At 40.4% G+C, this 12,205-nt stretch overlaps 1 protein-coding gene across 3 annotated transcripts in view; it reads right to left on the minus strand.

Annotated features, from left to right (window-relative positions):
• Positions 1-11,950, minus strand: part of pccb (propionyl-CoA carboxylase subunit beta) — a 56,049-nt gene extending 44,099 nt beyond the window's left edge. The window contains exons 1-2 of one of the 3 annotated variants that reach the window (XM_087993748.1): positions 11,289-11,428; positions 11,112-11,187 (exon numbers count right to left, since the gene is read on the minus strand). Coding sequence is in view for 2 of the 3 variants with exons in the window: in XM_087993746.1 (XP_087849872.1) it covers positions 11,257-11,478 (222 nt within the window). In the remaining variant the exon portion in view is untranslated. Of the gene's footprint in view, positions 1-5,030; positions 5,102-11,111; positions 11,188-11,256 lie in introns of those variants that run through there. The other 2 variants (XM_087993746.1, XM_087993747.1) reach the window with 2 other exon arrangements.
• Positions 11,951-12,205: the final 255 nt, after the last annotated feature.

The raw sequence follows: 12,205 nt of genomic DNA on the forward strand, positions 1-12,205 counted from the left end.
AATGTTACTCCCAGAGCTTGCTATTTGTCCACTCTCTAGCAGTAGGGAAACTATTAAAGATGGCACCAGCTCTAATTGGGAACACTGGATTTTGTTTTAACACAAACATTAGAATAAAGATAAACATATGCTTTCTGTGAACTTAAATGAAAACAAAGTTATTTACTATTTTCATGGTACGGTGTATTTACATTCAAGGGACTATTTATTTACACATATTATGCTTAATTTGCCAAACTAAAGCTTGCACTTCAAAATCATGCCATTATTGAATTTTTTGTTACATGTTGCATTGTGAATGCTGACAGAAAATACTAAAAAACTTTTGTTTGCTAATCAATTACATATAGCAATAAACACCAAGTTTAGAGGGCAGAGGATGTGTATTTATATTTTATTCTTTGGTTTCGAACCATAATATACATCCACACAGCAAGTGCACACAAGCAAGCATAGGATTTTCATTGTATATTTTTTCATTTACATGTGAATAAGGATTCGAATCAAAGAACATGAACCAGGCTAATTCTAAAAGAATATCAGTACAGGTTTGCGAGTGATCTGGGGGCTGAGGATGCTCTAAATACACAAATTAGATTTTAATTACAATTATATAGAGAAAATCTCTGCAACATTCAGTGCTGTTGTACTGGTATAGAACAAGTAATTTAAAGTTTCCCTCAGTTCTTCGTCCCCCTGCCTTGGTCCTCAAACAAAGAAAAATGACTTGCACCTGTTCACTATTCTGGGTGAAAGCCAATATAGAGTCAGAGATGTACAGCATGGAAACAGACCCTTCGGTCCAACCCGTCCATGTCAACCAGATATCCCAACCCAAACTAGTCCCACCTGCCAGCACCTGGCCGTATCCCTCCAAACCCTTCCTATTCATATACCCATCCAAATGCCTCTTAAATGTTGCAATTGTACAAGCCTCCACCACATTCTCTGGCAGCTCATTCCATACATGTACCATTCTCTGCGTGAAAAAGTTGCCCCTGAGGTCTCTTTTATATCTTTTCCCTCTCACCCTAAACCTATGCCCTCGAGTTCTGGACTCCCCAACCCCAGGGAAAAGACTTTGCCTATTTATCCTATCCATGTCCCTCATAATTTTGTAAACCTCTATAAGGTCACCCCTCAGCCTCTGACGCTCCAGGGAAAACAGCCCCAAGCCTGTTCAGCCTCTCCCTGTAGCTCAGACCCTCCAACCCTGGCAACATCCTTGGAAATCTTTTCTGAACCCTTTCAAGTTTCACAACATCTTTCCGATAGGAAGGAGACCAGAATTGCATGCAATATTCCAACAGTGGCCTAACCAATGTCCTGTATAGCGGCAACATGACCTCCCAACTCCTGTACTCAATACTCTTGACCAATAAAGGAAACATACCAAACGCCTTCTTCACTATCCTATCTACCTGCGACTCCACTTTCAAGGAGTTATGAACCTGCACTCCAAGGTCTCTTTGTTCAGCAACACTCCCTCGGACCTTCCCATTAAGTGTATAAGTCCTGCTAAGATTTGCTTTCCCAAAACGCAGCACCTTGCATGTATCAGAATTAAATTCCATCTGCCACTTCTCAGCCCAATGGCCCATCTGGTCCAGATCCTGTTGTAATCTGAGGTAACCCTCTTCGCTGTCCACTACACCTCCAATTTTGGTGTCATCTACAAACTTACTAACTTACCTCTTATGCTCGCATCCAAATCATTTATGTAAATGACAAAAAGTAGAGGGCTCAGCACCGATCCTTGTGGCACTTCACTGGTCACAGGCCTCCAGTCTGAAAAAACCTTCCATCTTCTACTTTTGAGCCAGTTCTGTATCCAAGTGGCTACTTCTCCCTGTATTCCATGAGATCTAACCTTGCTAATCAGTCTCCCATGGGGAACCTTGTCGAACGCCTTACTGAAGTCCATGTAGATCACATCTTCTGCTCTGCCCTCAATCTTTTTTGTAACTCCTTCAAAAAACTCAATCAAGTTTGTGAGACATGATTTCCCACGCACAAAGCCACGTTGACTATCCCGAATCAGTCCTTACCTTTCCAAATACACGTACATTCTGTCCCTCAGGATTCCCTCCAATAACTTGCTCATGGCATGTCTTTACCGCCCTTCTTAAACAGTGGCACCACGTTTGCCAACCTCCAGTCTTCCGGCACCTCACCTGTGACTATCAATGATACAAATTTCTCAGCAAGAGGCCCAACAATCACTTCTCTAGCTTCCCATAGAGTTCTCGGGTACACCTGATCAGGTCCTGGGGATTTATCCACCTTTAACAGTTTCAAGACTTCCAGCACTTCCTCCTCTGTAATCTGGACATTTTGCAAGATGTCACCATCTATTTCTTCCCTATCCTTTTCCACAGTCAATACTGATGCAAAATATTCATTTAGTATCTCCCCCATTTTCTGTTGCTCCACACAAAGGCCGCCTTGCTAATCTTTGAGGGGCCCTATTCTCTCCCTAGTTACCCTTTTGTCCTTAATATATTTGTAAAAACCCATTGGATTCTCCTTAATTCAATTTGCCAAAGTTATCGCATGTCCCCGTTTTGTCCTCCTGATTTCCCTCTTAAGTATACTCCTAGTTCCCTTATACTCTAAGGATTCACTCGATCTGTCCTGTCTATACCTGACATATGCTTCCTTCTTTTTCTTAACCAAACCCTCAATTTCTTTAGTCATCCAGCATTCCCTATACCTACCAGCCTTCCTTTTCACCCTGACAGGAATATACTTCCTCTGGATTCTAGTTATCTCATTTCTGAAGGCTTCCCATTTTTCAGCCGTCTCTTTACCTGTGAACATCTGCCTCCAATTAGCCTTCGAAAGTTCTTGCCTAATACTGTCAAAATTGGCCTTTTTCCAATTTAGAACTTCAACTTTTAGAGCTCGTCTATCCTTTTCCATCACTATTTTAAAACGAATAAAATTATGGTCGCTGGCCCCAAAGTGCTCCCCCACTAACACCTCAGTCACCTGCCCTGCCTTATTTCCCAAGAGTAGGTCAAGTTTTGCACCTTCTCTAGTCGGTATATCCACATACTGAATATGTTGAGTTTCTTTCAAGAACACTATTTAAAATGAATTATGGTTGTTATGGCTTAGAGCAATGCATCTTCTACCTTTACCCAAGGACAAGGTTGGAAAGAGCATTACTACAATCAATCTTTGGGTGATCCCAAGTAAGAAAGGCACCCCTCCTTTATTCAACCCTTCCCTCTGTTGAAACAAAGTATTTGTTCAGTCTTACATAGCTTTCCCAATTCTAATGCTCATTTTAAAATGAGCCAATTTAAACATGCTTTCTTAAATTGAAAGAAAAAGGATCAGTTTATCAGTTACTAAAATGTGAGGAAAAGAAACAAAATATAGAAATGAGTAAACCAAAAGGTTACACAAAATCAGTCATTGCTTTCTCCATGCAAAATGGTTCTGCCATTAAGTTGGATGTTTCTGGTACATAACCAGGTGACTAATGCTGTAGAGAAATGGCAAAAGCTGTAGCTTTTGAGAACCCTAATGGAAAGTTAAATGCCTATAATCTTAATTTTAAAAATTGTAAATGCTTTCCTTTTCCTAGGTTTGTTGTACTAGGGAAGCAAATGTGTTTCTTTAACTACCTGTAGTGGTCAAAAGGAGGATACGTTTTCTTTTCCTGAACTAAGACAAAGAAATATTTATTCTCATCATGTAGCATATCTGTCACATTTATGTTTAAACCTTTAGAGGTAACTATATCCAACCTCCTCTCAACAACAGTGTAACTTCCAAAAGGACCATAAGCAACTATTAGAAATCTGCACATTTAAGATTTGATAAGACAATCTTTCATCAACAGGTTTACCTTCAATTTTTTTGTATCTGAAACAGTATTGTAGAGGCTAGGATTTATCATGGAGCTATTTTGATATGCACTGTCCTTTTAAGTCCATCTTTTAGAAATGGACTTAAAACTGTTTTAAGCTGCATTTTGATTCTCTATGACATTTCAACAGATTGAATTGTAGGTACCTGTATTTTGCCAAGTCAGAGAAAACAGCTGGAAATTGCTGTGTTTCTTCGCTCATACAATTTTTAGAGTATTTACTAGCCTTGCTATAACTATAGAAGAGATGAAGCATTCCATTTTAGCAAAACATGAATTTATGGTCAGATAATAAATTATCCAAAAGAAAAAAAAAGATACTGATGATTCAAGTAAAACATGATTCCATGCTCTCAGGCAACAACTTTTTTTTAGTCAAGCACAAAAACAGTTCTTTTGAGCACGTCTGGACAAAGATTATATTGAGGTCAGTAAGCCACTTGCCCTAGTAAAACCTACTTGAGCAAAAACCTGTTCACCAATGCCAAAGCCATTCAATGGCACTGTCAGCAACATGTACAGTCCAGTAGATACATGTGGCAGTAATTAGACAAATTAGAATTGTGATGCATTTTGTAGACAGAACATATCTGGGAAATTTCTACATTGCTAAGCAGACGTTCATGCTATAGCTGTACTGCTGGCTAGTTCTGGAATACAACTCCATCGTGTTGCAGCCTTAATAAGTTCAGAGCTCAGTTTTTGTTGTAGTCAGTGACCTCAGCCAATTCTTGATATGCAATGAAGTGAATTAACTTGGCGGAAGACTGGGAACTGTACTGCTGGGGACCTTCAAAACAGACAAGAAATGGATCATTCATTCAGCACTTGTGGTTTTTCGCTGCTTTCCTGGGTTCTGCTAACTTTGAGGATGGAATTTTTGTGGATTCACCCTTCCACTAATTTGTTTAGCTATTCACCACAATTCATCATAGAATGTACCAGGATTTTAAAGCTTTGATCCAATCCATTAGTTGTGGGATTGTTTAGTTTGATCCATAGCATGCCAATTCAATTTCCACCAAAGGTTTAGCATCTAGTTTTAGGTCTATCCAGTGACGTTCCTAACATAGTTTCCTCCACTCTGGATTGAACCAGTTATACATTTAGCTGGATAGTAATGGTACAGTAAAGAAACTTTGCTCATTACCAGTTTTGAGCTGCTAGAAATTTTGTCCCACGATCTGTGTGTTCGATACACTGACATGTAACATGCTCTACCTTGCAAAAGAGAAAACAAAAGACAGAAGAACAACAAAGGCATAAGTAAAAATAGGTAAGAACTTCATGAGGCAGACTGATGATAAGATAATGTCAGGACAAAAACAAAACCAATATTAATACAAGTAGATATGAAAAACAAGGACACCAAGATCATCATGACCCACACACAATACTTGGGGAATTTAAAAAATGTTACTGAACGAAATGAGCTTAACCCCAGTTACAGAAACGTAAAATCCTTTATAAAATCAAACAAAAGGACAACAGCCTACTGTCACCATGTTAAGAATTTCAGTTTCTAAGATAAATAAATTTTATACACTGTAGATTTCTAAATCCACTTGCCAAATTAGAAATAAAACTGAATCCATCATGTGAAAGCAGGAACAATTTAATAGACCATTTCCACTGAAAACACTTGACAAACAACAGATCAAACAGACCAATAGTACAAAATATCACTGCATTCCCATTCTGGAACAGTCTTCAAATTACAAGTCACATCACAATATGTTTGTAAATACTCGGCAAATGTAGTACAAACATCATACATGAACAAAATAGAGGGAAGTAGTGCATAGTAAATAATATCTGCTTACCATATATTAATTTTCATTCCTGGTCATACTTTCACAGTCATTCCCTACAGTGTGCAAATATGCAGTTTTCATTCTCTAACTATAATTTTAATCTCGCATCTTGTATCCGCTTCTTCCTCTCCCCTTTACACAAAAGGCAAAAGAAGCCACAAAAACTTTGTAATGACATACTGTGCAATTTTCTTTTAAAGAAAAAAAGAGTTACAGTCACAGTATTCAAACCTACCAGCTCCACCATGGCACCTTCACCACTCAAGATTCTAATTTCAAATGTTCCAGTTCAAAATTCATTCACTTAGACTACCATTTTTGAATCCATAAATTTGGATTTCTAACCCAAGCCAAAGGTCAAACACTGCCTGCTTCTATGCATTATTAATTGCAGTCATATACCTAGATCCCCAAGATCCCTCAAGCCCTTTAATGCTTTAAAAATCAAATTGGCAACCAAATTAGTACGTTTCATGTGGATTGGTTCTCATGTTATCCCAATGCAGTCTGCTTTCAAGTGTATTTTGGCACTATGATCCACATAAAATTAATGGAAATTATATTGTGTTCTGTAAAGCAGATATGAAGCACCAACATTATTCACATTTAAAATCATTAAATTAGCATACCATTGCTCATTATCCTTTTTGCTCCTATTATTGTAAATTAGAAGCATACAGAAGTCCAACATAAATCATGAAAAGGCTAATCAATCCACTAAATCTATTCATTCTTCCACTGATTGAATACTAACCACCCATCAACTCATCATGTCCATTTGCCCTCTTCAGAAAACAACCTAATTCCTTCTTAAAATTCAATAAACTATCCTCTCCAAATATTGTATTGGTTTCTCTACCTCCCATCCGATAATTCCTTTGACCATCTAAAAACAAATATTGGTTCATTTCTACACAGAAGCAACAGGACAAAGGTGATCCAAGACTGCTTTCCAAAACTTAATGCAGGCACAGCACTCAAAACAAAAACAAGAGGAAAGAATAACAGGTCAGTGCCAATAAGCCAACAAGGACAAAAATTACTGACAGCAGCTCCTCCACATTCATGGGAACGGCTGGGTAAAGTCTGGACTCTTGCATGTTGACTATGCAAGTCCTTTCACAGGCTCAATGTTCTTAGTCATTGTGGATGCCTACTCAAAGAGGTTGGATCTGCATAGAGTTCATTCGTCAAATACAGGGATGATGACAGAAAACCTGCATGAGTCTTTTGCAATACACAGACTCCCCGAAATATTGGTCACAGATAACAGGAAGTTCAGAACTTCCTAAAGTCGAATGGTATTCATCATACAAGGATAGCTCTATACCATCCATCATGCAATGGTCTGGCAGAAAGAAAGTCCAAACTTGAAAGGCAGACTTAAAGAAACAGCCTATAGTTACACTAGATACCAACAGTCCTAGTTCCTATTTGAACCTCCCCTCATGCAAGTACAGGGATGGTTCCAGCAGAGTTTTTAATGGGAAAAAGACTGCATGCCAGGCTAAATCTGATCTTCCTGGACCTGGACGGATGGCATCAGGAACACCGATGATGGACACAGACACAGCGAGAGAGCGCGAACGAGTGTAAGACATGGTTGATGCAAGATTCGGTCCAGTGACGTATACAGTTTGGGTAGGTGCAATCGTCCTGAAAGAGCACGTTGACCTTACAAAAGCTGCAATCTCACAGATGGTGCAGGAGCAAAACATGCCCAGCTCTTCAGCTGCTTTTCTGATTGTTTCAAAACCCATGAGTTTGCCCTTTCCGTCAAGCATGGAAGATACCAAAGAATCAGAGATCGACACAGTGGAGGAGAATAAGTTTCCGCTGAGAGACTCCGGGCACAAGATGCAAGCTCCTGTGAGTTACACACTGCCCATATCAGAAGTAGAGTTGGAGGAACCCTGACCTGGTGCTAAAATGCCCTAAGAGAAGCTACTAAAAAAAAAGGCCGACGACTTCTTACTCAGAGGGGGAGGGATGTCGTGATTGTAACAAGGTTAGCCAGCTGGACCTCAGAATGAGTTTCCTCATTGGACCAGACTAACAGCCCCAATCAGAAGACCAACCTTAAGTTACTATGCTATGATTGCGGATGGCTCAGAACTTTTTCTGGCCACTTTCTCACTCATTGCAACCTAAATCGCTGGTTACATTCTTTGTCTTAAGATTGCAAGAACTGTAGAGTTTTCCACTAGATCCACTAGCAACTTGCCAGCTTTTTCTTCATGCAAGGCAAAGTAAGGTTATGCCCTAGCCACATTCTAAATGGCAAATAATGATGAAGTTAGCTTATGCTCTGCTGACAGTGCAGGCTTGTTTAACTCTCATCCATGTTTGCTACCTTCTCTCAGCCAAGCACCACAACAATCAAACTGCAACAAACTCGCCCATTGGCACAGTGGCATAGTGGTTAGCACTGCTGCCTCTCAGCGCAAGACAACCGAGTTCAATTCCCACCTCAGGTGACTGACTGTGTGGAGTTTGCACATTCTCCCTGTGTCTGCGTGGGTTTCTTCCAGGTGCTCTGGTTTCCTCCCACAGTCCAAAAATATGCAGGTTAGTTGAATTGGCCATGCTAAATTGCCCGTAGTGTTAGGTGAAGGGGAATGGGTTTGGGTGGGTTGTGCTTCGGCGGGTCGGTGTGGACTTGTTGGCCGAAGGGCCTGTTTCCACACTAAGTAATCTAATCAAACCCCCCCGGATAAAACAAAACCACAAAATTTGCTCAAGCTTCAGTGAACATGCCAATGTGACATGCTCTGGGATGCCCTCAAAGAAACCTTAAAGTTGGGTATCCCTTATTTACAAATCCTTATTGGATCCAAAGAAATGGATTTCACAACTTTCAGGTTTACCAAAAACTTTTAAATTAAATTCAGTTCTAACATTTCTCTGGATAGCCCTTACTGAAAGGATCGAAGGCAGAATGCCCCCAGTTCTTTAATTAAATAATCGGCTGTCTAATTTATTCCTAAACCCATAAGTTATATACAAAAACACGAACCTCTTATTCACAACACCCAAGCACAAGGAAGCATTAGTAATGCTTCAGGTATACAAAGCCCTGGTTTGACCATATCTGTGGTATAGTGATGATTTGGAGGACCCAGTGTTGGACTGGCATGGACAAAGTTTAAAAAAAAAAAATCACACAACAGGTGTATAGTACAACAGGTTTATTTGGAAGCACTAGCTTTTGAAATGCTGTTTCTTCGTCAGATGGTTGCGAAGCAGGACCATAAGACAGAATTTATAGCAAAAGGTTACAGTGATACAATGATACATTGAACGAACACAGATTGTTTAGTCTTTCATCTTTTAGAAAAAATTTACTGGTTTTGGTTCATTAATATGTAAATCCCAGAACTTCTTTTAAGTCACATTCCCAAAACAATTAATTTTATAACAAAAGGTGACATCTCAGCTCAGACAATGCATTAGAGGTGCAAGTCAGACCAATCTTGACAGACTGGTTCTATTTCCAAAGTGGAATTTAGAAATGTTAAAAGGATTCACTGCCTGCATTGACTGTTTGCAGGTTCTGCATTTTTTGAGCAAAATAGAATGTATCTGCAAATATAATACTGCAAACACAAATTCACCCCATAAACTTGTGTGTGCAGGACAGAAAGACAGTGAGATTGTGTGCACGAGTGCGAGTGCATGACAGAGTGTGTGTTTGCATGTGATGGGGCATTAGCCTATGAGAGGGTGCGTGCATGGGTGAGAGTGTGGCAAGTGTATGTGTGCGCGTATGAGAGAGAGCTTTTGTATGAGCTTTTGTTGAGAGAGGGTGTATAGTGCAGTGGGGTCACCTGTAGTGTGACATGATCCCAAGGTCCCAGTTGAGGCCATCCTCATGGGTGCCGAACTTGGCTATCAACTTCTGCTTGGCCACTTTGTGTTGTTGCCTGACCTGAAGTCCACCTTAGAGATAAATAGCTGTAGGAATCACAGCCTTACGATGCATCCATTGGCTTTGGAGTAATTGAACCATAGATTTACCAGAATATTAAAAAGACTCCAGACATTCACATACAAAGAGCTTACATAAGATAGGGTTATATTCCCTAAATTATAGATTAAAAGATAATTGATTACAATATTGAAGTTATATAGGGAAACCGAGAATGGATAGTGAAATTATTTTAACTGGCTGAGGACTTAGTACTGGCTCTATGAGATGCACCTTCAGGAGTGAAGTTAGGAAACACATACTTTGCACAGTGCAGCGTAAGTTTGGAACTCACCTCCTCAAATAGCTTCAATAGTTAATCTTGCTTTTAAGACTGACAGAGCAGCTTTGTTTTAACAGAAATGCAGCAAATGTAGGCATATGGAGTTGCTTCACAGATCAGTCAGAATCTCACTAATTGGTGGAACAGGTTTAGGAGGTTAAATGGTCTTCTACTATTTGTTTGTGTGTATTAAATTTCAAGGATTAAAATTGCAAGGACGCAAATCAGTTGTGAGGTCTCACTTATTATAGAGAAACTTGGGCAATATCAATGTGAGGAACCTGCTAAATTCAAATGAGACATGGTGCTAAGACAGATGAGTGGAAAAGTGAGAACAAAATCAGGAAACACTACATCAGTGATCAATGGAGAAAGTAGCTGAGCTGAGATTGAAAATAGATAGTCAACAGTTGTGGAGAGAGAGGTTGGAAAAGGACAACCACAAAGAGGAAAGTCTAAGATCAGATGGAAAGATGGTGGTGAGACACTTAAATGCAACAGGATTGGAGGAGGAAAGGGCGATTTACAGGAGTAGAGATGGATAACTATTTGACACAATAGAATAACTTCATGGAGAAAAACTACACAATAAAAAGGAATGTATATTGCTAAGTAAACCAACTTTCAGAATCACAAGGAATGCTTGTCTTGTGTGAATTGACATGCCAAGTATTAGGTGCAACCAGCAACTGACAAATGCTCAGCCTAATTCAATTTGCTCACAGGCTACCTAGATTTGAATTTTAAATAAAATCTGTAAAATTATTCTGTACAAAATGACTTTTTCTAGTTTGTAATTAGAATTAAAACTGGTTTGTGCTTTGAGTCTTAAAAACGCAAAAATTGCCTCAAATTCCGGTACGTGGCCATAACAAAACTTCAACGCCAACAACTAACTGATGTGGTTTGAGGTTTTGAACACTTATAAAGATGCCCTTCACAGCTGAGTAAACAGGCTATAGTCAGGAGTGAATGAACGCCCAGAAACAAACAATTAATTAATTTAGTTTAACGCCCACCGTTTTGTCCACGACCTATGTTTTGTCGCGTCAAACAATAGGATATCACACTTTAAATGAACAAAACTCTGGAATGCTTATAATGGGTCTGATTATTTTAATGAAGTATAGGCAGCTATTCATTACAAATCAAGATTCGCGACCATACCGATCAGCCCCTCGTACCAGGACCTTCATCAGGCGTAGAGACCGCATGATGGCTAGCGTCACAGACTAAGTAGCAGCTAGAAGTACAGGAAAAATAATGGTATTAGTAGCTTTCAGCACTATCTCAGATGTAATACCAAACATACCCTCTTGTGTTGGGCATCTATTCTGCGCTGACCTCCTCCCAACATCGCCCTTTGAGATCTCTCCTTGATTCGCTCTTGCACGGTCAAGCTACTGACTGAACACCATTGCTTCCGTTGCTCAACGATTCTAATCGCTCCCAGAGCAGGTGAAACGTATCTACCAGTCCGCAAGCTGCCAGTCAACAACCGGGAGCAACACAACATCACCTGCACAGGCGCCATGATACTGAATACAGTCCCAACCCCCAGCGAACCAAACCGCCTGCGAGATCAGCATCGCAGAGGCTGATTGGTAGAGCCCGCGACCAATGAGCTTCTAAGGGGCTGCGACGGGCCCGGGAGCACTGACCAATCAGATGAATACAGGCGGCCCCAGTGACGTCAGTCCGGCCGATCAGCCCGGGGCAAGACGAATGTGCGCAGTGCGTCCTTTAAAAGGGCGCAGCGTTGCCCTCTGGGAGTTGTAGTCTGATGAGTGCGGGTATCCATTGAACGCGTAATTCGTTGGCGCCGGAAGATAAACTACAAATCCCAATGTGCCTCGGGGGTGCGGCGAGAGAGAGGAAGAAGGGGCCGATGCATTCGCGCGAAGGACCTCAACCTGTTCCGTTCCTATTGGTTGAGCGGGGGGAGGTGGGGAACATATTCTCCCTATAAAAGGCTAGTCACAGAGCACTTGGGACCATGTAATATCCAAAGGCATAGAGGTCGCGGGGTGGGGAAAAACAAAAATAATAGTTTTTCTCCAAGATGAAGACGCTTCGAATAAAACGGAGGACAGTTATTTTGTACTTCAAACTGAATTAAAAGAATGTGGATAATGACGAGAGCGAGTCTACCTTTTTTTTAAGATGGCCTCAAAAACAACTGATCAGGCATTTGGAAAGACACTTCGCGTTACCTTCGTCTTTCTTCCACAGTCACGTGACTGGGCGCCCGAGCGCTTTCC

The sequence above is a fragment of the Chiloscyllium plagiosum genome, unplaced genomic scaffold, assembly GCF_037043375.1.
Source record: "Chiloscyllium plagiosum isolate Xiang-an unplaced genomic scaffold, Cpla_swu_hap1 HiC_scaffold_13, whole genome shotgun sequence".
Taxonomy (NCBI): Eukaryota; Metazoa; Chordata; class Chondrichthyes; order Orectolobiformes; family Hemiscylliidae; genus Chiloscyllium; species Chiloscyllium plagiosum.